The sequence below is a fragment of the Ornithorhynchus anatinus genome, chromosome 10 (genome assembly GCF_004115215.2).
Source record: "Ornithorhynchus anatinus isolate Pmale09 chromosome 10, mOrnAna1.pri.v4, whole genome shotgun sequence".
In the NCBI taxonomy this organism is placed as follows: Eukaryota; Metazoa; Chordata; class Mammalia; order Monotremata; family Ornithorhynchidae; genus Ornithorhynchus; species Ornithorhynchus anatinus.
The window spans coordinates 45,304,057-45,330,614 of record NC_041737.1 but is presented as its reverse complement, the minus strand read 5'-3'; the positions used below and the strand labels follow the sequence as shown (position 1 = coordinate 45,330,614).

The window sequence follows — 26,558 nt, the reverse complement described above, 5'->3', positions numbered from 1 at the left end:
AACTGCTTACCTCCAAGTCCAATTCACAAATTTAACTCATCTTGTAAAGCCCTAACTGACATGACTCAATTATCCAGGCCTACTATAAAGAACATGGGACTGGGATTGAGGAATTCTAGGTTCTAATCCCCACTATGCCACTGGCCTCCTGTGTTACTTATAGCAAATCATTTAACTTCTCTGAGCCCCAATTTCCCCTTCTGTAAAATGAGGACAATAGGCAGTGTGGCCTGGAGGAATAATTATTGAAGTGGGAATAGGGAGGTTTGGGTTCTAGTCCTAGCTTTGCCACTGGCAAGCTGCATGACTTTGGGCAAGTCACTTAATTTCTCTGTGCCTTAATTTTCTCATTGGCAAAGAGGGGATAAGATATCTGCTATAGCTATGTCTTGCAGTGCCTACAGGGACTGTGTCTGACCTGGTCATCTGGGATCTTCTCTACTGCATAGCACAGAGTAAACACTTAAGAGGAGTAATAATAATTGTTATTATGCTCATTGCAGCTTGATGACATCAGGTGAAGTATCTTTCTGGTGGCTTCCATATTTGAACTTATATATCCTGATTCTAAGAAGAGTCAAGCCTATATTTTTCTACTCTACTTGTGGTGCTAGTACTCCCCCCAGCACTTAATACAGTGCCTGGCACATATTAAGTGCTTAACAAATACTGTAATTATTCCCCATCTATACTGTAAGATCTCTGTGGGCATGGAATATTTCTAATTATTGTTGTAATGTACTCTCCCAAGTGCTTAGTATGTTGCCCTGCACACAGTAAGTACTCAATAAATACAAATGAATGAATAATCACTTAACAAATACCATAAAAAAAAAAGGAAAGGAGGGCCTAATCTGGGAAGGCCTCTTGGAGAAGATGTGCTTTCAATAAGCCTTTGAAGGTAGGGAGAGTGATCATCTATCAGATGTAAAGAGGGAGGTTTTTACAAGCCAGAGGCAGGATGAAGGTGAGTGGTTGGTGGTGAAATAGATGAGATTGAGGTACAGTGAGTAGGTTGACATTAGCGGAGCCAAGTGTGTGAGCTGGGTTGTAGTAGGAAATCAGGGAGGTAAGGTAGGAGGACCATTGATTAAGTGCTTAAAAGCTGATGATAAGGAGCTTGGTGCGGAGTTGGATGATTCAGAAATGATGTCAACTGGGTTAGGCAGTCATGTGAATTGATGGATATCTTTGCACAGTATATTTGAATATTATAGGTGTGTGGGAAAACTCAGGAAGAGAGAAAGAGGGAAGAAAGGTGATAAAGGAAGGAAAGAGAGACAGGGAGGGAGACTGGGAAAAATCAAGGGAGGAAGAGGAAGAAAATAAACACTGAAAGGGGAAGCTTAGGGAGAGGTGCCAGAGAAAGACGTAAGCAAAGTTAAATATTCTATTTATCACTACATTCAGACATTAATATGCAAAGAGCATTGAAATAAATACTGTTGTTGAGCCTTTTGAAGTGTGGGCATTATAGTGTGGCTTAGTGGAAAGAGCATGGACTTGGGAGTCAGAGGACACGGGTTCTAATCCTGGCTCTGCCACTTGTCTGCTTTGTGACCCTGGGCAAGTCGCTTAACTTCTCTGTGTTTCAGTTACCTCATCTGTAAAATGGGGATTAAAACTGTGAGCCCCACGTGGGACAACCTGATTACCTTGTATCCACCTCAGCGCTTAGAACAGTGCTCGGCACATAGTAAGTGCTTAATAAATACCATAATAATAATTATTATATTTATAAATATTTAAGTAAAAGGGAAAAAAACTATTTGGTGAAAGACAGTATATTTTAAGTATATACAAATAAGCCTAGCTAGGATGTATTCAAGAAACTCTGATGGGAACTCCATACTGCATTGAGAAGGATACAGCAGTGAATCGATAGGGAGTGATTTCTTTCTCAGATCTGTTCCTAAACACTGCATTTGGATACTGTGAGGTACTGAGAGCTTATGGTTATTATAGGCACTCCAAGGCATTTTGGCAAAGAGGAGCAGTTTCAGTAGCTTTAGAGTCAAATACCAGTTGGCTAGGTAGTGTGTATTAATGATGGTAATATTTCAATAGAATAAGGTACCTATGTCTTCTTGTCTGGAGGTGATGATCATTCAGACTCCATGTGTTATCATTCCTTTAATGATTAGGAAGAGGGTGAGATGGTCCAGGACCACTGCTTTCAGAAGGGGCTCTACTTTTACCTAAAAATTGACCTGACAGATAAGGAGGCAGGACCGTGGTGCCCCGATAGAAGCCCAAGTTTGTCCTCACAAGAAGCAAATTTGACCTGGATCTTTTTTTTTAAAAAAAAGGTATTTAAGTGCATACTATGTGCTAGTCACTGTTCTAAGTGCTAGGGTGGATACAAGCAAATGGGATTGGACATAGTCCCTGTCTCACCTGGGGCTCACAGTCTCAATCCCCATTTTATAGATGAGGTAACTGAGGCATAGAGAAGTTAAGTGACTTGCCCAAGGTCACACAGGCAAGTGGCAGGGCTAGAATTAGAACCCATGACCTTCTGACTCTCAGCCCTGTGCTCTATCCACTACACCATGCTGCTTCTCTGATCCCTTCAGCTTTTCTCTGAGCCTTATCCCTCAGGACTTTAATCAGTCAATGTATTTATTGACTTCTTTCTGTGTGCAGAGCCCTGTGCTAAATACTGGGGATAGTGCAAGAGAGTTAGTAGGCAAGATCCCTGCCTAATGAGGAGGGAATGTTTTTGTTTATTGTTGTACTCTCCCAAGCGCTTAGTCCAAAGTTTTGCACACAGTAAGCGCTCAATAAATAGGATTGAATGAATGAATACAAAGAACTTACAGTTTACTCTGCCCTTGCCCCCAGTCAGTATGCTCGGCACTTGGGAAGATGCATGACTTCTTTCAAGGGCAAAGCCTAATGTAATGAGCATAACAGTGAAACCGGAGATCTGAGTTCTAATCTCAGCATTGCCACTGACATACTGTGGGTTCTTATGCAAGTCACCGAGCCTCTCTGTTTCCATGATTCCCCACTCAGGAACCTCCAGTGGTTGCCCATTCACCTCTGCATCATACAGAAACTCCTTACCATTGGCTTTAAAGCACTCAATCGCCTTCTCCTGTCTTACCTTACCTCACCACTCTCCTATTATAACCCATCCTTAGCTCCTTAGCTCCTCTAATGGCAACCTACTCACTCTCTATCGTCTAACACTATTCTATCTCTCCACTGACCTCTCACCCACATCCTGCATCTGGCCTGGGTTGCCCTCCCTCTTCATATCTGAAAGAAAATTTAATCTCCCATCTTCAAAGCCTATTGGAGGCATATCTCCTCCAAGAGGCCTTCCCTAACTAAGCTCCCATTTCCTCTTTTACCACTTCCTTCTCCTTCACACTGTGTTGCTCCCATTTTCACCCGCCTCTCAGTCCCACAGCATGTTAAAGTTACTAGAAAAGATAGTGGAGCATAAACATGCAGAAGGCAATAAACAATGTAAAATGGCTGGCATTTAACCCCCATCATCTCCAACTCGCCTTTCCCCTGAAGTCACCCAAAGACTCTGGGGACCTTGGTGACTTCTGGAACTGGAAGTCTCACCCCAGGTTGCTTTGCTGCTACAGAACATGATCGGTTGCAGAATCTGTACGGAATGTTTCTTCAGACAGTCCCTCGTGCAAGATAAAAAGGGCAAACCCATAGTATATAACCACAGTGCACTCTGTGTGAACATGGAAGGCATAGTATCTGAAAACCTGAGAATATGAATTATTTCTGGGTGGCCCTCTTTGCATTAGGATTTAGTGAATGAAATAACGTAATATCAATCAATGGCATTTATTAAGTGCTTACTTTGTGCGGAGCACAGGGCTAAGCACTTAAGAGTGTGCAGTACAACTGAGTTGGCAGACGTTCTCCACCTACACAGAGCTTACAGTTTATAGAGGAGGTATGTGGTTTCCCTCTTTAAGGCCAGTATATGACACTTGTCTTTCACTTTGGTTTTGTGAATTCACGCTTATGACAGATGCCCTCTGCTGCTGCTCCCCAAGTCTCCCAAAGTGGAGTCCATTCTACACCCCATATGTTGAACAACAGCTTTTCAATATTCAGGGCAAGCTTGGCATTGCAGTTCTTCCCTCAGGCTAGTAGTGATAGGACTTGTATGTTCATCTTGGAAGGGATATTTCACATTCTAGGAGCAATTTTTCCTGTGATTCTTTCTTCAGTTGTTCAATACTTTCTCACTAAAACTCTGTGGGTCAGATGTCATGAATAAATCCATCTTCGACAAACAGGAGGTTGTTAGTTTAAGAGGGTTTTCAGTTGACTTTAGATTTAAGCAATCTTTCAGGTCTAATCTGGAAAGTTATTGATACGTTTTCCCGCCACTGCCAGACTAATGAATGTTTTGGGCGGCTTTAAGAGGGAAGGTTGTACATTGTGATGGATCCATTGTGAAGATCTTTTACTTCAATCTATTTCGAAGATGTTCTTTGTTACAGGTGTGTGTATTGAGAAAATGAGCAGAAATTAAGCTTGTGTGTGAGATACCACCATTCACATCAAGTGAAATGAAAAAAAATAAATAATGAATGATGCAACACAAGTGAGACTTCAGTTTTAACCCTCCTAAATTCAGTAGTGGCAATCATAATGCAGATAAAGGATTTATGAGAACGATGTGGTTGAGGTTGAACATTCAGATTGATTTCTACCCAATACATAGAGGAAAACTGGCTAAGAGAATGGAAGAGCCCTATCTAAAAAAGAACAGAGTTACTTTGAAATTAATGAGCTGCAGAACAGATAACTCATGAGTACTATCCATCTAATAGGTCTTTCTTTCTAGAAGCTCAATGCAATTTACAAACATTGCATCATAGATATTCCAAATACCGTATTTATGCACATAATTACTTCCACCACATAATTGCCCCACTCTAATTTTTAAGGGGGAAATAAAATATTTATTTTGTACCACATAATTTTAAGCAATGAAGTTATTACACAGAGAGGTTATTAAAATTGCTGGGCCAGTAGAGGAGGAACAGAAGGTAAAGGGAGAACTCAATGAATCAGGAGGGAGTAATTAATTCATTAAGACTCCGAGGACCCAGGGGGAGGGGAGCAAAAGGATGATAAGTTGGACACCATAACAAGGATGGGGGAGTTAATTCATGGAGGACATATTTTATGCAGAACTTGAGAGAGTGCAGTAGAAGTAAGACACACAATCTCGGGTGCCTCTTACCATCCTATTCCTTTTCCACTAGACTGTAAACTCCTTGAGAGCAGGGATCATGTTCACCAGCTCTGTTTTATTGTCCTCTCTTAAGCCCTTAGTACAGTGCTCTGCGCACAGTAAAGACTCAAAAATAGAATTAATTGCTTGATTTTCCCCTCTCTTTTCTTCTCTGCCCCTAACTGCTAGATTTAATTATTTTATGACCCCACACAGTAGCCTTACCACTGCTTTTGTGGTGCAAAAAATAAACAAAAAGTGGGGTGATCTTGCAGTGAGTCTGCTGACAGGATGACCACTCCTGCTTTACTTCCAATCAGTCAATTAAGCAGTGATCCTTACTGAGTACTTACTACGGGCAGAGCACTGAACTAAGTGCTTGGGAGAGTAAATGCAACAGAGTTGGTAGACACATTCCCTTCCCACAGCAAGTTTACGGTTAGAAGGGGAGCTAGACATTAATATGAATAAATGATTTGTAATACATAATTTGTAGATAAGACATCTCAGTGAGGCTTAAATATGTGTACTGGTGTGGGGAGTGAAATGGGTTAGGGTGTATATGTATACTATGCACAGGTAATGAATCTCCATTTGAAGTAGGCACTAGATCAGTGGAGACTCAAGAACAAAAAGGGAGCTTAAGGGTGACCTGTAGTGTCTACTGGCAGTGCAGTGGAAGAGTCAGGATTATTATTTCAGCATAAAAATATTTTCATTTCTGAAATTAATCTTCAAATTTTCCATTGTTACAATAAAGGCATTTAATTGATTCATTAAAATAATTTACAGTTGAGATTGAAATGCTCCAGTTGTATACCATGAATCTAGCAGAGTTGCATGCTAAAAAACGGCTTCCTGAATATAGGGAAGGTCAGGCCTGTGAGAGTTTTCTAGAGTATGCAGAATCATGTCGAACAGAATTGGTTTTGTTCTGTACTCATTCATTTATTTCAGGTTCTCTACCAGGTCTGCAAACGTATGTATCTTCTTTGCATCCACTCTTGGGATATTTATGCTCAGGGGAATAAGAGTATGGTATTAATTGCATTTCTATCAAATGCATGGAGTAGACCAGGTGCTGTTAGAATGAAATTACAGTGGTGTGTCATTTGAAAATGGTAGTCTCATTTTAGTTCTAAATTTTGGGTGATGCTGAGACAGAGAACTAGTCTGAGAGTTTTAAGGAATATCTGTAGCTGTACAGTACCTGAAGGAGAAGCCAGATCTCATAAATTTGAAATTAGCAGTTTGTCCTCTAATCCACTCCCATTAAGACACTGGACTTTTGCATTGAGATGGAATTAATTACAACTGATTGTTGTTGTAAATTAGCCCTGAAGACCCTGTAGTAATCAGAAAGAGGCAGATGTATTATTTGAAATGAATTTTCCCCTTGTAAATGATGTATTTTTCCCAATTCTGCATGATTTTAACCTAACATTATCAGGCATTAAGCAAGTAAAATAGTCAATATTTTTGAAGCCAGATTCTCAGTCTTTTCTGAGAATCCCAAATGTCAGTCATTTCCACCTAATTTTCAGAATACATTTTGCGATTTTCCAGCTTTCTCCTGTCTAGCCTCTCTATCCCACTGGCACTAGAGTGAGAGGAGCTAACTCTAGGATGCAAACAGAAGACTGGAGAGAGAAAGGGGAAGAGTGTATCCTGGGGCATTAAAGCGACTATACCAGGATAACATTTCACTGAAAAAAGTGCCCTGTCTACATGGGCTCAGTAAAACACCAATGAGTCTTAACTTTTCTGAACTGTGTCCAAAAGCATTAACATCAACTCTTCCAAATGTTAACTAGCTTATGGGAGAGATGTCAATAGAGTCGATATGACCTCTGCAAATTGCATGCTGTCTTCTAAACTCACCATTAAGTTTGCTTCATGTAGGATGGCTTTCCTGATACTCGATCATGTCAAAAATGCTAAGCCACTTGGCCTGGTTTGACACTCTAGTTAAGAATCAATTTCTGTTTATTTTTTATCGTTCATCTCATGGCATAGAATAATAAAACTGGCTGGGAGGAAAAATCTATAAAAATCATTTTCCTTAGGGTTTGCTTCCATTTCTTATTTGATGACAAATTAAAGGGTCCTTTTATTTTTCAGAATGAGAAAATATATCTTTTGTGAAATGATGGAATATTAACTTGCACTTACCTGGTTCCTGCCAGGGAAACCAATCTTCACTAACTGGGGAAAGTGACCCAGAAAACCCTAAAGAACTGGGCAATTTATTCTAACAATTACAACTGGTATGAACAAGTTGATATAGAGCAAAAAGACTACTAGAATGCAATATACAAGCTCAATGTCTGATACTTCTAAATTGTATCCTAAGAAAATTTGTTTCTAGAGAAAGCTGGGATTGCCCATTATGTGTTCAGCTCCCTTTTCTGTTCCTGATCCATAATATAAATATATATATATATAAATATGTTGGTATTTGTTAAGCGCTTACTATGTGCCGAGCACTGTTCTAAGCGCTGGGGTAGACATAGGGGAATCAGGTTGTCCCACGTGGGGCTCACAGTCTTAATCCCCATTTTACAGATGAGGGAACTGAGGCACAGAGAAGTTAAGTGACTCGCCCACAGTCAAACAGCCGACAAGTGGCAGAGCTGGGATTCGAACTCATCAGTCCTGACTCCGAAGCCCATGCTCTTTCCACCGAGCCACGCTGCTTCTCCAATATGGGAATCTGAAAGTTTTAAAACACAAACTATCAACTGCAATACTTTTTTCCATCAATTAAAAAAAAAATTGAGGACCCCTTAAACTATTGGCTGTCTCTTCCATGGCTAGTAATATTTTCATTATTGACAGTAAGAACAAACCTATTTCTCTTTTCTCTCCCTTATTGTTAATGATAAAGAAATTAGTTACAGAAAAAAATATTATTTATTGGGATGTAATTAAACTAATGGGAAACATGAGAAGCAATTTCTTTGTTTTAAAATATTAGGAAAATATTCCAAATTTAATGTATTATTGTAATTCAGGCTGTTGATAGATGGAAAGATGTGATATGCTTTTTTAAAAAAAAACACCCAACTCATTATATCACAAATGATCATTCTTACTTTCAAGTCATCCAGCCTTCCTTGATTTAAACCTCGAAGGGAGGCTGAGGAAGTCATTAAACTTGGATTCTTAAAGATCTGAATAGATGTCAGCTGCCCAGGACTTTTTGGAAAACCACCTCCCTGGAGGCAGAAGATTGGATCAGATGATCTTGGCAACTAGAAGCATCCATTTCTATGATTCAAAGTCTGTGAAGTCATTAATGGCCATTTATAGATATCAATATCTGTACTTTGTGAGTCACAGTTGTAATATTTCTCCTCTGATGAGTAGGAGCTGCTTTCTCTGGATATATGTAAATGTGTGTGTGTATGTGTGTATGTATTTTTAACTGTATTTGTTAAGTGTTTACTATGTGCCAGACATAAACTAAGGTTGAACATAATCCATGTCTCACAAGGTGCCCACAGTTTTACACAGTATTAGTCTCTATTATACAGAAGACGTAACTGAGGCACAGGGAAGTGTTGTTCTTTCTCATAGTTTGAAGGGTGTCAAGCTCTCTGTACTTTTTTTAAAAATAAAGCAGCTTTTCCAGAGCATTAACTTAAATGTCTGGATGCTGCTCCTGATGAAGAGTGCAACAATGTAAAATTGTGAATTTCCAATTGACAACCAAAGGCAGAGGAGATGAAAAGTCTAAGGACGCCATAAATTTATAATATAGAAGCCAACTAGTAGTTTCTTGCTGTTTCTTTATGCGATGCCTTGTTTGCAGGACTGTAATTATAAAGTGATTACACCTGGATAAAAATGTGTCTGTTATTCTTCCCCACCCTGAATAGTAATTATTGTGTTATTGTGTTTCACTGCCATCCTTTGGGTTCATCTCTTGAACATTAGAGGACTGACTGTCTCGGGGGTTCAAGGTAGTCTTTGGGAAGCAGGAAGTAGTGCAAAAAAAGTATGTTTATGGGTATGGTTTTACTGCACGATGGGAATCGTATATGATATAGGTGAGAATTTATCATATATGCCTGCTTTTTTCTCAGTGTATGGTCATGATTCTGGGTATTTCCATGCAAATGTCTAGTTCTATAAATACTAGCAAAGATATACATCTGTTCCTTGGTGTCCCAACTCTTTTCCTGTACTTCCCCTGAATCCTTTTTCTCTTTCTGTTTCTCTTCTTGTCACTGTCTCCAACGATCTTGCTCTTGCAGCAATCCGCACTTTTCTAATGGTATTTGTTAAGCACTATGTGCTAGGCAATGTACTAAGCCCAGGATAGGTATAAAATAATTGGGATGGACACAGTCCCTGTCCCACATAGGAACAGCCACATGGCCCAGTGGACAGAGCTTGGATCTGGAAGTCCAAGGACCTGGGTTCTAATTTCAGCACTGCCTCTTGTCTGTGGGGTGATTTTGGGTAAATCACTTACCTTCCCTGCGCATTTGCTGTCTGTCTCCCTCATTTAGACTGTGAGCCCATTATTGGGCAGGGATTGTCTCTATCTGTTGCTGAATTGTACATTCCAAGTGCTTAGTACAGTGCTCTGCACATAGTAAGTGCTCAATAAATACTATTGAATGAATGAATGAATGACCTCATCTGTAAAATAAGGATTCAGACTGTGTGCCTCATGTGGGACGTGGACTGTGTCTATTGTGATTATCTTGAATCTACTCCAGTTCTTAGTGAAGTACCTGACACCTAATAAACCCTTAACAAATACCATTAAAAAAAAACAGCCAAAAATACCAGGGCTCATATTCTTAACCCCCATTTTATAGATGAACTAACTGAAGTACAGAGAAGTTAAATAGCTTGCCCAAGGTCACACAGCAAACAAGTGGCAGAACTGGGATTAGAACTCAGGTGCTCTGATTTTTCAGGCCAGTACCACTTTTCACCAGGCAGCACTGCTTCTCTTCACCCTTGTTCAGCTCTTGGCCACACTCCGTTTATAGTCTATTCTCTCCCCAGGGGCAGGCTCGACTGCTATTTCTCCCCTCCTATTCTCCCAGTCAAACACGATCTTAGGAAAAAAAATCTCTATTGATTTAGAGATTTTTCGGTCATTCCCTCCAATATTTACCAACCCTGTCTGCCTGGAATTACTTCCTTACTTTTGAGTTCTGGTAAATTGGGGACACCACCTTGGGGTCAATCAATAGCATTTACTGAGCACCTATTGTTTGCAGAGCTTTGTATTAAATGCTTGAGAGTACAACATTGTACACTCCCAAGCACTTAATACAATGCCCATAGTAAGTACTCAGTAAGTACCACTGATTGAAAAGCTATGTCCCTGTCCTAAAGGAGTTTAGAATCTAATGGGAGAGTCAAGCTGATGCACATTATTTTCAAATGGAGTGAGAAAGCAGAAAAACAAAGATATAACAGATCAATCAATCAATTGTGCTTATTAAGTGCATTTTAAATATAGAGCACTGTACTGGTACTTGGGAGAGTACAATATAAGTGAGTTGACATTTTCCCTACCCACAGTGAGCTTGCAGATAAGAATAAGGGATAAATAATTAAGTAGAGTAACTGATCTGCATATATGTAAGGGCTAAGAGGGACTGATGGGATGACATAACGGGTTGGTGGGCACTAATTGGGGCAAATTTCCTGGAGGAAGTGGAATATGATGAGGGGGAATCTGAAGATGGGGAGGGCTGTGGTTGGAAGTATTTGATGGGGAAAGCATGGGACAAGGTCCATATGATTTTTCTAATCAAGTGGTAATGGGAGCTGTGTGTGAACTATATTAAAATAACTGGCACAAACTGACAACCTCGGCCTTGATTCTGCAAAGGGCCAGCCTCAACTTGAGGGGCACATGTACTCTCTACTCAAGAGAATTCCTAAAAGCAGCCCAAAAAAGAGGTTTTTGTTTTTTTTAAGTCTAAGCCTCAGGAGAGAGTTTTAACCGGTTTATAAATTTAGAATTAATGATCCTTCCATTGATTCTAAATTTAACAACTCCTCTAATTATAATTCCTGTTTCAAGATGTGCTTTGAGTTTTCAAAACACAAAAGTGTGAAATGAAAATATCCTTGAATTCCCTTTGTGTTTGCACAACAAAATAGACCTCAATTGTCCCTAATATAGTAAACTCAAAATATATCTTGTTTCTGACACCCTATCCAATTCAAAGTTAGGTAGAAATCAGAAGTCCTGATGGAAAATATGCAAGTTATTACCAAGCCAGGATTTCTCACCAACTTGCTCAGCAGGAGAAGTCTCAAAAAAATTATTTAGAGTGAGAAATGACACCCTCTGAACATTTAGCTATAATTTATCCTGTAGGTTATGTTGAGGTACATAGCAGTTTATAGTCGTTAGATATCAAAAAGACTTATTGAACAAGTTAATTCCTTCTCCAGTGCAAACTAGTATTCGCAAAAGAAGCTGTAACTCTTGATCTCAGGCACCATTATAGATAATTTCCACCTAATGAATACAGATGTTTTATTGATTATTGAGCAAGTGCTGAAATACAGCAAAAGGTTTATGATGTATGAGGCAGTTGAAATAACCCACTCTTTGAACACTTGCTTAGTCATGGGTCTGTTATTTCCTTACCATCTTAATGCTGTTAGCCTCAGGTGGAAGATTTTTGAGATGCTGAAAGCATTCTCCCATTTTGATTGGAGAGAAACAGCAACTCCATTTACACTTTCATATGTGTTCAATTTAATCTTTGCCAAAAAATTCATGAGAAAATGCTTAGGCCAGTGCATTTTGCATAACCAAAAAAAATGGATCAGTACTGTCAAGTTTAGGCTCAGCAGGTTAGAAGGAGGTGGAGAGTATTTAGCTTAATCCCCGGCCTCTGCACGTTTGCCATCTCAGGTGCTAGGGGTCCCTGCTCTTCTTGAAGTAGAGACATCTAGTAGTTGGGCTTGGTTCAGATCATCATTTGCCTGAAAATAAAAGACCTATATTTCACACATAGGGTAAAAATTGGCAGGCTTGTTGGATTTCTAGATTTAAAACCTAAAGTCGACAATGACTCTGAACAAGGGTAAAGTTTTGTCATTTTCCTTTGAAACCGGGGGTCAGGTGTTTTGCTGATGTCAGTTTCTGCCAGAGTGTAAATTACTTTCTGGAATGAGTTAGGCACTTTCAGAGGTGGGTTTATTCTTTCAAGTCACTGGGGTGCCATTTAATGAACTGCAACAGTAATTTGCTAAGTAATGGCCTCAAAGTTTTAAAGCACCCAAGGTGCTTCACTATTTTCAGAGAATAATATACACACTTGGAGAACAGGACTGGATTACTGGCAAAATTGTCAGCCCAAAATGAACCATTACTCTTTGAAAATATTTTCAAAGGAGAAATATGCTACTCTTATTTTTGATGAAAATAAAAAAATAGAAAAAGAAGCATGAATAAGATATTCACTTCCAAATGTTGTAAATGCCTGTGTCAAGTAGGTTTCTGATAATAGGAACTAGGTTGCCCCATTCTACCACAGCTCTGGTAAACACCTTTTTTTCTTTCCTCTAATTAGCTCCTGGATGCTACTTTATATGCCACAATGACACTGAAATAGAGATAAGAATGTCCCCAGCATAGCAGTTGGAGTCTGGAGCTGTGGTTTGAGTTTGTCTTGTTTTGCTTTCATTTGAGAAATTGGAAAAATGAAGTCTACTTTGAAAGGAAGGGTGCATCTCTGAGGTTCTTTAGTCTTCAATAAATAATATACTAAGCTCTGGTGTGGATTCAAGATAAAGCAGATTGGACACACACCCTGATCCCCATAGTATTCCTAGAAGCAAGAGGGAGAAAAGGCATTTAATCCCCATTTTACATCTAAGGAAACTGAGGCCCAGAAAGTAAAGTAATTTGTGCAATATCACCCTGCAGGCAAGTGGTGGAACTGAGATTAAGATTCAAAACATCCTGACTCCCAGGACCATGCTAGTTCTGATTTTTCTCTTGAGGAGATCTTTCTTTCTTAAATATACACTCCCAAAATATCTTTAAAGCTCCCCACTAGTCCTATGGGCTAACAACTTTATATCTTTCCCTGTTGTACCTCCTCTACTTGGAGTGCTTTCTCTTCCCAAAGACATCAGAACAGCTATACCTCTATATAAAACCATTAAATGTCCATCTATTTTGTAAACTAGTCCAGCCACAATGACTATGGGCCAATTTTGTATCTACCCAGACTACGTTAGTCCTAACTCTAGTATATACAAGGGGTAAATTTAGAATTGAGGCAGGATCTTTTGTTCTCTGCTTCCTGGAGAACATTAGTCCCAGGTTACAGTTAAGATTGTTATAAAGAAATGTGGTCTACTCTACATTTTATATATGTATGTATAATATGTATATATTATACATATGATATTCATAGTATGAAAGCATTTTCTGGGAAAGGGAAATAATGAAAAGGGTTTAAACAGTTCGCCAATGTCATTATCTACAGTATCCACTGAGCATGCACAGCATGTACAGTTCTTCATTAGTTGCTGAATAGTGCTTAAGACTCTTTGTACCTGTCTTCACAGGGCCTATGATTAAAGTAGCTAGCACTAAGGGGATTTGTTACTAGTATTTCTGGTTGCAGTCAGAGGGGTAGGACTGAAAAGTGTCCCGTTGTTATGGATTGGGTTGGTGGGTTTGCAGTGTGATAACATCCATTTGTGAGCTATCCAAGTAACCTGGAAATCTGCAGTTGCCAGGAAGTGCTGGTGGCTTTGATTTCTCTCTTCACCCCAAAACAAATCTGCTTGATCCCCATGATCCCCTGGATCTCAGGAAGGTTGCAGGAGGTGGCAGAGAGAAGCCCAAAATTCAGTCAATCAGGTGGACAGACGGCAAACTCAATTTTAACCTGTCATGAAACCCCACCAAATTTAGGATGTATCCTGTGAAGATTCTAATGTAACATGAATTTTTATTCCACAAAAGCTAGACTGCCTCATGAAGAAATAACCATTGACTTGCATTTGTTCATAGGAAAATAATGGTAATAACTATAATTGTGATACTTTTTAAGTGCTTTCATATCAAGCACTGTACTAAGTATTGGGATAAATGCAATGTGATTAGGTCATATCTGGTCTCTGTTCCACATGGTGCTTAAGGGGAGGGAAAACAAGCAATTTATCCCCATTTTACAGATGAGGAAACTGAGGCACAGAAGTTAAATGACTTGCTCAAGATCACGTATTAGACAAATGGTGGAATTAAAATCCAGGTCTCCTGACTTCCATTCTTGTGCTCTTTCCACTAGACCACCTTGCTTCTCAAAAAATAAATTTTCTTTGTGATCCAGACCCCATCCTCAACTAGAAACCAGGGAAACTTTTTAATGTCTCCTATAAACTTTGTTGAAAAACTATGACCATTTTCCAAACAACTCTAAAACATCTTCCTTACTCAAGTACTTTTGCAAGACTTATAAGATGCTTCAGTAAATTAACACTGCATGTATCTTTGGGACTTTAAAGAAAACCAGGCATTGGCCTAAACCAGATTGTCTTAACCAATTCACAAAACTGGTAAAAGACATGACACAGTAGCAGTAATCTGAGATTAGCCAGATACTTTTGATATTCAATTTCCCCTAGCCATTGATTTTATATTTTGACTCTAATCAAAATGGCAAGAAGAACTGAAATGATACTGTAAATCTTAAACAAAGCTTAAAGTATTTTTGAAATGATGAATGCAACTTCATTGTGTCTGTTTTTAATTAGCTCTAGAATATTCTTTTCATTGAACACTGGGGTGAGTCTTCATATAAAGTCAGTTTCCCTCTTGCTTCATTTCCAGTATTCCAGCCCCTATTTTTACAACTCTTTGCAACTGGAGGAAAGCGGGCAAATTACTTTCTGTGTGGTTGAAACTGCAATATTAATATTTGGGTAATAGTGGTGTTTAAAGTACTTAGAAATGAAAAGCACAGCAGGCTTTCAAATAAGCATTTTCTGACATTTTTTCTTACTTCTACTGTACTTATAATATTATTTATTAATTGAATTTATATAGCACCTTCCTCCAGAGAACTCAAGACTCTCCACCTTCTCCTTCAACAGTCAAATTAAAAATGGTAAATAAATGTCCCACTTTTTCTAGTGCTGAATAGCACTAATAGCAAGCAGGAATTATTTTTAAATGTGTAATGCAGTTTTCATTGATTTATAGCTGGAAGTGGAATGGTATCAAGCACATGCTGGCAAGACAGCATATTACTGGAAAAACATAACGTAGCATGTTATGCTAATCTCTGCTTGTATCATTTATCAAAGATATACAAATGACTTTGAGTGACTTCTTAGATTATGTTCTTTATACCCTTAGGGTCTAATTAGCAACAAGTCTCATACTATACTTCTGTTCCTCTCTACCCACCTTCCTCTGAACAATTCCAAGTGAAGCAGTCAGTTTCAATATGTAAAAGACATGCTCCTGCAGCCAGTACAACTGATTATTGAACAAGCTATTTAACAAGCCTAGTTGAATATAGAAATGCTTTTGTTTCTTAAACTGAGAGTTTTTCCCTTCCAGGATATTTCTTCCCCATTCCTCTGTTGTTGTTGTTGTGCATTTTTTTTGGTGGTTTTTATTTTTATTTTTATAATGATCTTTAAGTGCTAACTAAATGCCAGGTGCTGGGGTAGATTAGATATAAGTTAATTAGATGGGCTACAGCCCATGTCCCATATGGAATTCATAGTTTTAACCCCCATTTTAAAGATGATAATTGAGTCATAGAGAATTTAAGTGACTTGCTCAAAGTCACACAGCAGACAAGTGGGATTAGGACCCAGGTCTTCTGACTCCCAGGCCTGTGCTCTTTCCACCAGGCCAAACTGCTTCTCATGCATTAAGCATCAAACATTAAGCCTTTTCCACAGCTAAATTTTATTTTTATTTTGGATACTTCAAGCTATCTTTAAAACAAAGAAAACCATTTTAAATTTTGAGTTAGAAATTCAAGCTGACCCTTGAGAAAGAGAAGAAAGTCCAAAATAATAATAATATTCTGTCAGGAGGAAGACCTTAAACCATACGACTTCTGAGAGGCCGAAATATGTGGCACTGTTAACACTCAACATCCAAAACTCCAACTGGCACATAGAATTTTTCCAAACTTGAGTAGGATTTTCCTTGCGTTAGTTAGAAGGAGTTCTAAGACTGAAAGGTCAGTCATGGGCTCTAGAAGGAAAATTAAATCAGGTATATACCAAATTCCTCAGCCCAAGATGGATTTACTGCATTTCAAAGGTGAGATAAAATAAGAAATTGTAGAATATATTAAGGCCTTGCTAACTTATTTAAAGTTGGATTTTTTTCCCACTATGCAAGTATTTAAGGTATACTGCTAGTTTTCATTCGGTGCCCTAAAAACAATTGCAGGGTAACAGCCTATAATGAATGTAGGATTAAAAAAAAATTAATAAAAGTGAAACATTTTTATGGGACGATGACTTATGCTCATAAAACTTCAATAATATTGAGTGCTTTGTAGCTATACATTGACATTAACTTTAGAAACTACAGCATAATGAAATTTTACAGTCAATTAAGTTGATGAGTCACTGTCAGCTTCATAAACTCACTTAGATGAAGGAAAAAATCAGAGTGAGAAAGTGAGGTGAAATCTATGGTATTGTAAAAACCATAATGGTATCCATAAGTTGTAGGGTGAGAAGACAGGCAAGCAATATTTAACACTTCAAGCAAACACATGAATCCCACCGTGTTTTTAAAATGCTATTTAAGCATTTTCTTGGTTCAGAAATATTCATTTAGATTCACCTAAACCAATATTTGCTCTGAAAGCTGGAAAATCTTATGGTTGAGTTACTCTTTTTAACAATGAACATTATACTTGCTGCAGATGTTTTTAACTAATCTGTGTGACAGTACTTTGGGGGTTGAAAATATCTTGCTCTAGACTGCATTATGCCAGGTGGCAGTTGTTAAGTGGGTTAGGGAGTGTATCAGAAAAGATTGATAATGTGTGATCAACAGACCTACACACAGTATGAATTCAAGCAACAAGTATAATAAAAAACCTGTAAAATAATCATCCAGGAACTGCTGGATGCTGATTATTGTGCTTTCTGATGACTTCTGTAGTAAAATATGAAAATACTTATGAATTTCTTCACAGAGATTCACCATACTATGAACTGGCTATAAGCCTGAAAAACAAACCCTGAAGGCTATATAATAGGCAGTGCCTGGGAAGAGTCACATATAATTAAAAGATTTTCATTGGCAGCCCAGAATTTAGTGCCATCACCAAATTCTGCTATCCAAAAGTCTCAAGTTCCAATGATTTACATACATACAATGTAAGCTCGGTATGGGTGGGAAACGTATCTACCAACTCTGTTGTACTGCACTTTCCTAAATGCTTAATTCAGTGCCCTGAACACAGTATTTAGTAGATACCATTGATTGATTGATGACTGAAATAGTAAACAGAAGTATAACAGAAGCAGGCATTTGGGAAATTGTTAGACAGGAGTTGGAAACCCCAAGTTGAAGTTGCCTAAAAGGTTATCCAACCTTCTATATGACTGTGCGATCTGGAGGTGCTACCTATCATACATGGAGCTGCCTTGAGGAATTTAACCGGAGTCGCCTATGAGACTTTCTCAACATCAGATGGCAAGAAGAAATTTACTAAAAGCAAGGTTCTGGAACACAGTCAAATCACCAGGATTGAAGCAATCTAGCCTCGCTAAAAGGAACATGAGAGGAGCATGTAGTTACTATATTATGGACTGAAATGGGATGTATAAAAGGAGAGAGGTTACAAAGGAGAGAGGTCAGGAGAATTGTTATAAAGAAATAGAGAAACAGTCTCAGTCGATGCAACAAAACAAGAAGACTGTTTATGGATCACTCTGGCAAATAGATTCTGGCCTGGAAGATGACAGTCAGCAGAGAGATTGCTCTGAAAGATCAGATTTTAGGAAGGTTGGCAGGGCATGCAACAGCAAATGCAACAGTGTAGCAAAAAATGTTCTTTACAGGCAAGCAATGGTGGACTCCCCATCAATCAAGTCCATAACCCTGGTATTATTCTTGATTCCTTCTTCCCTTCAATTCTCATATTTAGTCATTCACTAAATCATGTCTGTCCTTGTTTACAAAAGATCCCCCTTTCTTCATCTCCATCTAAATGACTAACACTGCAGCCCATACACCTATCATATCCTACCTTAACTGCTGAAGCAGCCTCTTTGCAGATCTCTGAAGCTCTCGTTGCTTCCCTCTCCAGTCCACATTTCACTCCGCTGCCCAGATCATTCTTCTAAAACATTCTACATACATCACCACACTCCTCAAAACCTCTAATGGTTTCCCATTATTCTCCTCATCAAGCAGAAACTTCTGAACATTAGCTTTAAGACACTTATCCACTCTCTTCTCCATCTTCACCCCAGATCTCACTCTCTTTCTCCCCAGCTGACCACCAATTGGGTCTAGTAATCACCTCCCCCACAGTCTATATAATAATAATGATGGCACTTGTTAAGCGCTTACTTTGTGCAAAGCACTGTTCTAAATGCTGGAGAGGATACAGGGTGATCAGGTTGTCCCACGTGGGGCTCAAAGTCTTCATCCCCATTTTACAGATGAGGTAACTGAGGCACAGAGAAGTTAAGTGACTTGCCCAAAGTCACACAGCTGACAAGTGGTTGAGCTGGGATTTGAACCTATGACTCCCAAGCCTGTGCTCTTTCCACTGAGCCACACTACATCTCACTTTAGCCTTTCCAACCTGCCTGGAATTCTTTTCCTCTTTTTCCTACAAAAGATCACTGGTCTCTGCATCTTCAAAACTTCTCTGAAATCACATTTCCTCCAGGAGAACTTTCCTAATTGATTTCTAATCTATCCACCTTATATCCCCAGCTGCCAATTCAGCACTTCTGGGCCATTTAAATCATCACTGAGCTCCTTATCACTTATGCACTTATCTTTTTTTATTCTATTTCTGTCTCCCATCTGTAAATAGTTTCTGTACCTTAATTTCTAGATTGTGAGCTCCTTGAGGTCAGGGATCATGTCTAATAATTATATTGTACTCTCCCAAGCAGGTAGCACAGCATTCAGCACAGATTACACAATCAACCAGCAGTATTTATTCTGTGCCTGCTTTTTGCAGAGCACTGTAGTAGAGTACAGTGAATTAGTACAAGAGAATTAGTATATGTGATCTTTGACCTCAAGGAGCTTAAAATCTGTCCTGAAGAGCTTTCTGTTGTCCCCATTCCATATCAGAAAACTGTTACAGCTTTTGTAAGTGATCTCCTGACCTTATGATCTTTTTGCTCAAAGTCAACTTTCTTGCCAACCTAGTCTTTTCCAATTTATTTTAGGGCCTTTGCTTTTTTAGCCCAATTGATGCCAAATCTCTGCCCAGCTTTGCACCAAGTAGGGACTGTGCTGCCACAAAATCAACAGCCTGCAGCCGTTGTTTGTAAAATAAAGTAATTCTGGCAATGCTGGCTGTGCTCATGGTCTTCCTGATGTTGCTGCTCAAAAAGAGCCATTTTGCCTTTAACTGCTGCCCGTTGGGTCGGATTGTCTACCACAGTTTTTTCCCAGCGGCTCTTAGCTATGACCCAGGGTTTGAAGTTGTGGCTCCATCTGTTTTTAGCACATTTCATATCACCATACAGCACCTGGTATGTGGTTTGTGAGAGGGTATGCCAGGGTCCACTGTTTCCTATATTTGTCCAGCTTAGCAGAGCTCTGTAGCAACAAGATCTGTTCTTAGACCTCATTATTGGTTATTCTGTATTGCCATTTAACATTAACATGGCTTCCACATAATTTTGATTGAAATAGCATGGCATTATATTGCAAACTCTGTGAGAGTAAAGACCATATCTCTTATTTATTCTGTGTGCTCTCTAAAGAGCCTAGAATTGAGTCCTACATACAGTAAGCACTCAACTGTGGTGCTGGTGCTCAAGAACTTAGAGTCACATCTACTGTAGATTGAGAGCTTGCATTCTTGGAGAAAGTTATATTCCATTACCTTCTGTTTAGCCTGATGTTCTATTCCACTTCGATTCTACAAATTCCTGCCTACTTCCCCGAGGCAAAGGAGGCCTTTATTATTGGATTTTCTACTTCTCTGTCACTCAGTGCATCTCTGAGCAGGAGTGTGGCTCAGTGGAAAGAGCCCAGGCTTGGGAGTCAGAGGTCATGGGTTCAAATACCGGCTCAGCCATTCATCAGCTGTGTGGCTTTGGGCAAGTCGCTTAACTTTTCTGTCCCTCAGTTACCTCATCTGTAAAATAGGGATGAAAACTGTGATCCCCCTGTGGGACAACCTGATCACCTTGCATCCTCTCCAGCATTTAGAACAGTGCTTTGCACATAGTAAGTGCTTAACAAATGCCATAATTATTATTATTATTATTTCAACTCTGAATTACCAATACAAATCTTTGGCTATATATAAGTTTCAGTGATGCAGCTGATGCCTGCCTTTGGTTTTCTTCAATCTATACTCCTGCCCTGACTCTTAACCTTAATCTTCACCATTTGTCCTTGTGGACCAGTTTTGGGAATATATAGTCATATATGGTACATATATAGTCATCAGTATACAAAAGCAAGTGGGTGATTGTCTCAGGGAATTTTGGTAATATTGATATTCTGTTAAATTGAAAGCTGTTAAATGAAGTCATTATTATAACATCTTCTGGGATTCTTGCAGCATCCTTGAACCTTGATATGTAAAATGACTTGAATAAACTCATACCTAATATGCAGCCCAGAAAAACCACAGTATACAAAAATCCTGCATGTTTACCTCAGTTAGTTATGGCGGGGATGTTATTTACTGAGCACTTACTCAGTGTGCTCAGTGTCTTGAGCAATGTGCCAAGCAGTGGGATGAATGCAAAGTAAACTATTTAATTACTTTCACTCCTTTATTCTGCATCCCAATTTTTCCTCTGCTCAGGGGCAACAGAGGGCCCACCTTCACTTCCCTTTCAAAGAAAAACATCATAGAATAGTGGAATGAACCCAGGTCTGAGAATGAGGACACCTGGGTTCTAATTTCAGATCACCCACTTGCCTTCTGTGGAGCCTTGGGCAAGTCCCTGAACTACTCAATGGAGGTGTGTCCTCATACATAAAATGGGCATTAATAGGGCTCCCTCCCACTTAGACTGTGAGCCCTATTAATCAACCAGCCACAGGATTTTTGAGCACGATGTGCAGAGCACTGTACTGAGTGCTTGGGAGAGTATAATACAACAGAATTAGTGGACACATTCCCTTTATGAGTCAGGGACTGGGTCTAACCAATAACCTTTTATCTTATCCAGTGCTTAGTACAGTTTTTGGCGCCATAGTATGTGCTAAACAAATGCCATGGTTTTTCTTATTGAATTTGAAGATGAGACCCCACTGAAAGCTCACTGGATGAAAGTTGCTCATCGACAGGCTAGGTCCTTGACCTTTTACTTAGACTAGATCCCTGCAAAACTGTAAAGTACAGAAACTCTCTATGGCAAAAAATGCAATAATCTAGGAATGAAGTGAAAATACAATTCTCTACGCTTTGCTTCAAACCTTTCTTTTTTAATGCACTTCTCTTTCTTCACCATCCAAGAACTCAATATATAGTTTAATAACCCACCCGAGTACACAGGGATCAAAGGCTGAACACAAAACACACAAACAGATGACTTTTAAAAATCATAGAAGCCTCAATCATCAATTTCATTTCTTTATTTGAATCGCACAATTTATTGTGAATGGATACAGAGGTTAAAATCACAATGGAATGACCTTCCTGTCTCCCTTTCGTAGGTCTGGAGAGGATTGCTCGGGATTCATCCTATGAGCAAGAAGGAAAAGTCCAGTTTGTAATTGATGCAGTTTATTCCATGGCTTATGCACTGCACAATATGCACAAAGATCTCTGCCCGGGATATATCGGCCTCTGTCCAAGAATGAGCACGATTGATGGTAAAGAGCTACTTAGTTACATTCGGGCTGTAAACTTTAATGGTAAGTTATGAGGTTTTTTTTCTCTTTTGGTCTCTAAATACTTCAGAAGTGACAGGGTGTGTTTTTTTCTATATATAGTAGACACTTACAGGCACAGTGGAAAGCACAGGATTAGAAGCTGTTCTCTTTTTAATCAGAAGTGTGAGTTTTTCCACCTGCTTTCAAATCTCAAGCGTATTTTTTTATGGTGCCATTAAGCTGCTCCTGAAAGAGGCAGAAGGTAAAAATAAGCCACTGTCAATCAGAATATTCCTCTTGAAAATTGCTCTTTTGGAAAAACCTTGGAGGATTCATGAGAAACTATTGACAACAGATTAAATTCCTTTCAGCATGTTTTGTTTGTGCCGTTATTAGGGGCGGGATAGTAGAAATTATGTTTTAAAACTGTTTCTAAGCTTTTTAAATGGCAGGTTTTCTAAGAACGGTGGATAATTTTGATTTGATAGATATTTGCATATTCAGATTGATGAGTAAAGGCTCTGGTGCATCTCTCTCATTGTTTTTTCACTCAATGAGTTAGTTACTTTGAAGCCAAGAGCTGTATCTTTTGAAACAATGTTGCCTAAAATACTGCACAGATGGGTTCTTCCTCATGCAGAAATGCATTTGTTGTTGCTTATGCTGCGGTCATAAATGACTGATACAGAATATATTTAATTTACAGTATTTTATAGTGTTAGTGGTGAAGACAACCAAACCTCCTTTATGTAGTAACAGAGTTACTGAAACCTTATGTTCTTTATGTTCATGGAAAATCGTCATGGTGGTTGTAGATTACTTATGCCATTATTTTCACATGAAATGATAGATGGCTAGTCTATTTACTTTATTCTCATTGGATGTAATCCATACAACAGACATATCTTTGAACGAGTTACCCAGTGCTGTTCTCTCTATCACGTACACTCAAGTGACCCCAGTTCAATTATGCTTCCAAGTGGAAGTTCATTTTCGCTTCAGGTGACTTACCATTTGGTTTGTGTACATTCTGATTTTAATGGTTTAGTGGTTAAAGTGGTTTCTTTGGAATCTTTGGAAAGGAATCCTTTCTTAAGGACATCTGAACAAAGTGGGAATTGAATGAGAAATGCTCAAGATCCTCAAACAAAATGAATGGGCAATGGAGAAAGATTGTGCTGAAATATTGCTGGGAGCAATGTGGAAGGATGTTCTGAAATTTCTTGGGCTCATGTTTTGGCTTTCCAGCAATTATCTTTCAAGTTGAAATTATTAAGTGTTCTAATTCATTTGTTTGGCTTAGATGTTCACTTGTCTGATGAAACAGGATGTTTGATTTATGAGTTTGAATGTACCCAGTTTATAATTCAGTAGAACTAGCATTCTCTAAGCATTACATTGATCAATTGTGAGGTGTGGGGTGAGTGTTTGAGCCCATTAGAATTATGCCACGGGTCGAGGCACTGATCTGGGGTGACTCCACGGGGCCTGCTGCCCTCTTTTCAGAGTAGCAAGTGAACTAAACATTTAAGAGAGTCTTAAAAGAGGTTACAGAGGAGATGAGAAGGTGCAATGGAGGTAGAAGTGGGACAGGGAATATTCACTGATTAGTTGAATTGTCACTGGGAACCAATCAATGAAACAGGGCATGGTGGGAGGGTGGTTGGGTTGGGAAGGGAGCAGAAGGACAAAGGAGGAATGAATATGACATTAAGAATAAGGAAACTTGGTGCAAAAGGTTAAAGCAAAGCTCTTTTGTCTCTTCCAACTCCCTTATCGTAAAGGTTTGCTAAACATTCTGCACCATAATGAATTTTGAGCATAAGCCCTCCAATAGTCCTCTATCTGTTCTCTGTAGGTTTTTGTGATGTCTTTACCTTTCAAACCAGAGAAGTAAGAAAAACAGCTTTTTAAAGTTGCCATTTGGATCTCTACTGACCAAAATGCTATTTCTATAAATTGGAAACTAAGGCATTTATCAAAATTCAAGTTTGACACCACCAAGTTGTGATTTTCAGGAATCTTAACAAGCAACCTTTTAATCTATTATACATGATAAGATGATAGACCACAAAATAAGAATATGTAAAAATAATATGTACTAAAGTGCAATGAGAAGAAGTGAGTGCAAAAGTGCTAAGGAAGTACAAAAGTGCTGAAAGGGTAGTAGGAAGAATGTTACGTGGGGAGACATGGGGAAGACCTCCCGAAGGAGGTGGGATTTCAAAAGTTTTGAGGATGAGAACTTTGGTCTGGCAGATTTGAAGTTGTGGTGAGTTCCAGGCATCCAGGAAAGGCATCAGCCAAAGGTTGTAGACAGTAGAGTTGAGAACGAAGCGTTAGAGAAGGTAAGCTAGGGAGGAATGGAGATTACAAGCTAGGGTGTAGAAGAAGAGAATGGATAGGTAAGAGGAAGAGAGCTGATGGAGTGCCTTAAAGCTGTTGGTCAGGAATTCCCATATACTTCAGAGAGGAATGGGTAACAACAGGAGGTTTTTGAAGAGTGAAGAGACACATGCAGAATATCATTTAGAAAGAATACCTGAACAGCAGAGAGAAGTGTGGAATAGGTAGGCACGATATTTAGATACATGCAAACACATGTATATGTGTCTGTATATGCATCTGTGTACATATATATTTATATCTCCTTTTATATTCCTTGAAAGTGCACAAAAAAGTAATTTGAGGATATAAATGCAATGCACTTTCCATTTCTCTCATGTGAAAATAAGTTCAAAGACAAGGGAATATCACCTCAAAATGAAATTCCATCATGAAGTCATGAACATATGCCAAGTAAATGTGAAAACTCTTCTAACATCAGGGCCAGGTCAACACACCTGGATCCCAAGAGCAGCTAGGAATGTTGATGCTCATGTCAGGTGTGTGGCTTAGATCGTTTTGGAGCTAGAGTGCTGTGGTGGGTGGAAGCAAGAAGGACTTTTTTTCCTTAAATCCATTCTCTCTCCATGCCCTCCCCCCCCCAACAAAATTAAGTATTCAACCTGGGATTTATTTCCTGTGAGAAGTTTGGAATTACCCCACCCCTGTTTCCAGGTCCCATTTTAGCCTGGAAGAAAGAATAGCAACCCAACATTTCAGTGATAAGTAGGAACAACAAAAAGACTGATTAGTCATAATTCTATCAAGCATTAATTAGTGAGAAAGACTATTCATTCATAATTTATTAATAGAGTCTATATTGTTAAAGAGCATCTTTAATGGTCGGTGGGTTTTTTAAATATTTCTGGGCTACCACTGATGAGTTCAGATTGAGTAAAGTCAAACTAGATCTCATTGCCAAAGGAGATCTGAAGCCAAGAAAAGAAAAAAATTAAACAATTACCTCACCCACCTTTACCTGGAACAGGATGACAAAATCTTCAGCTAACCTTTACCATTTGGAAAAGAGGAATGTGAAGCTGTATATGGAGATGGTGGTGACTTACTACTTCAGTACTTAAAGAGTCCACCTTCTAGTTCTTTTATTACCTCTCCTGTCACATTTGAACGATGCAATTAAAAATGAGGTCAGAATCATAATGGAATCACTTCCACACCATTACGGTGATTATTCTTGGCTGATGTGTGCCATTGGCCTAGATCCACCCTAAAATTATAATGGGGGATTGACTTATTCCCTTAAGGTTATTAACTCTTATAATTATATTAGAATTTAATCAAGGAGTTAGTTTAAAAATGATGGATTCTTCTTAATCAGGTTCCCAGAGGTGCCCTACCTTTTAATTTAATGATTTTTCCTAGACACCTGGATGTACTCAATTCAGGGAGGGTGTGAAAGACTACCTCTGTGGCTCATCTCTCGTCAAAATAGCCCAGTCTCTAAGGCTGTTTTTCCACAGAACATTGTTTCCAAAGTATGAATATTGTTTTTAAACGGAGCCATAGGAAAAATACATTACAAGCAAGGATTCAAGACCATTTTTCTTAAAGAATACATAGGACAAATTTCTATGCTGTTGGTTGTAGGAAAGAGGAATCACTGCAGTAAGGAATAATAAAAAAAAATATTGATTAAATGAGTCGACCCCACACTAGAGAAGGGGAAATAGAGGGAGGAAGTTTTGGGAAATGCTGTCTCGTATGCATCCCCCCAAAATCTGATCAGCATATCCAGCTATGGGCTTCCTACCAACATTATTGAGGACCCTAACCTCTCCCCACTTTCACAGTCAAGTTTGATGTTAGACATCAACAGTTCTAGGGTCTTTTTTATTGGGTAATAAAAGCTCTGAATAATTCAATGTGCTGTATTATGGTACAGTTATGGGGACTGAT

General features: G+C 38.9%; 1 protein-coding gene across 3 annotated transcripts in view; it reads left to right on the top strand.

The window, feature by feature from the left end:
- Positions 1–26,558, top strand: part of GRM8 (glutamate metabotropic receptor 8) — a 458,029-nt gene that overhangs the window by 267,574 nt on the left and 163,897 nt on the right. For all 3 annotated transcript variants that reach the window (XM_029072711.1, XM_029072712.2, XM_029072713.1), the window contains exon 7: positions 22,098–22,298. In XM_029072711.1, coding sequence (XP_028928544.1) covers positions 22,098–22,298 — 201 coding nt within the window. The remainder of the gene's footprint in view (positions 1–22,097; positions 22,299–26,558) is intronic.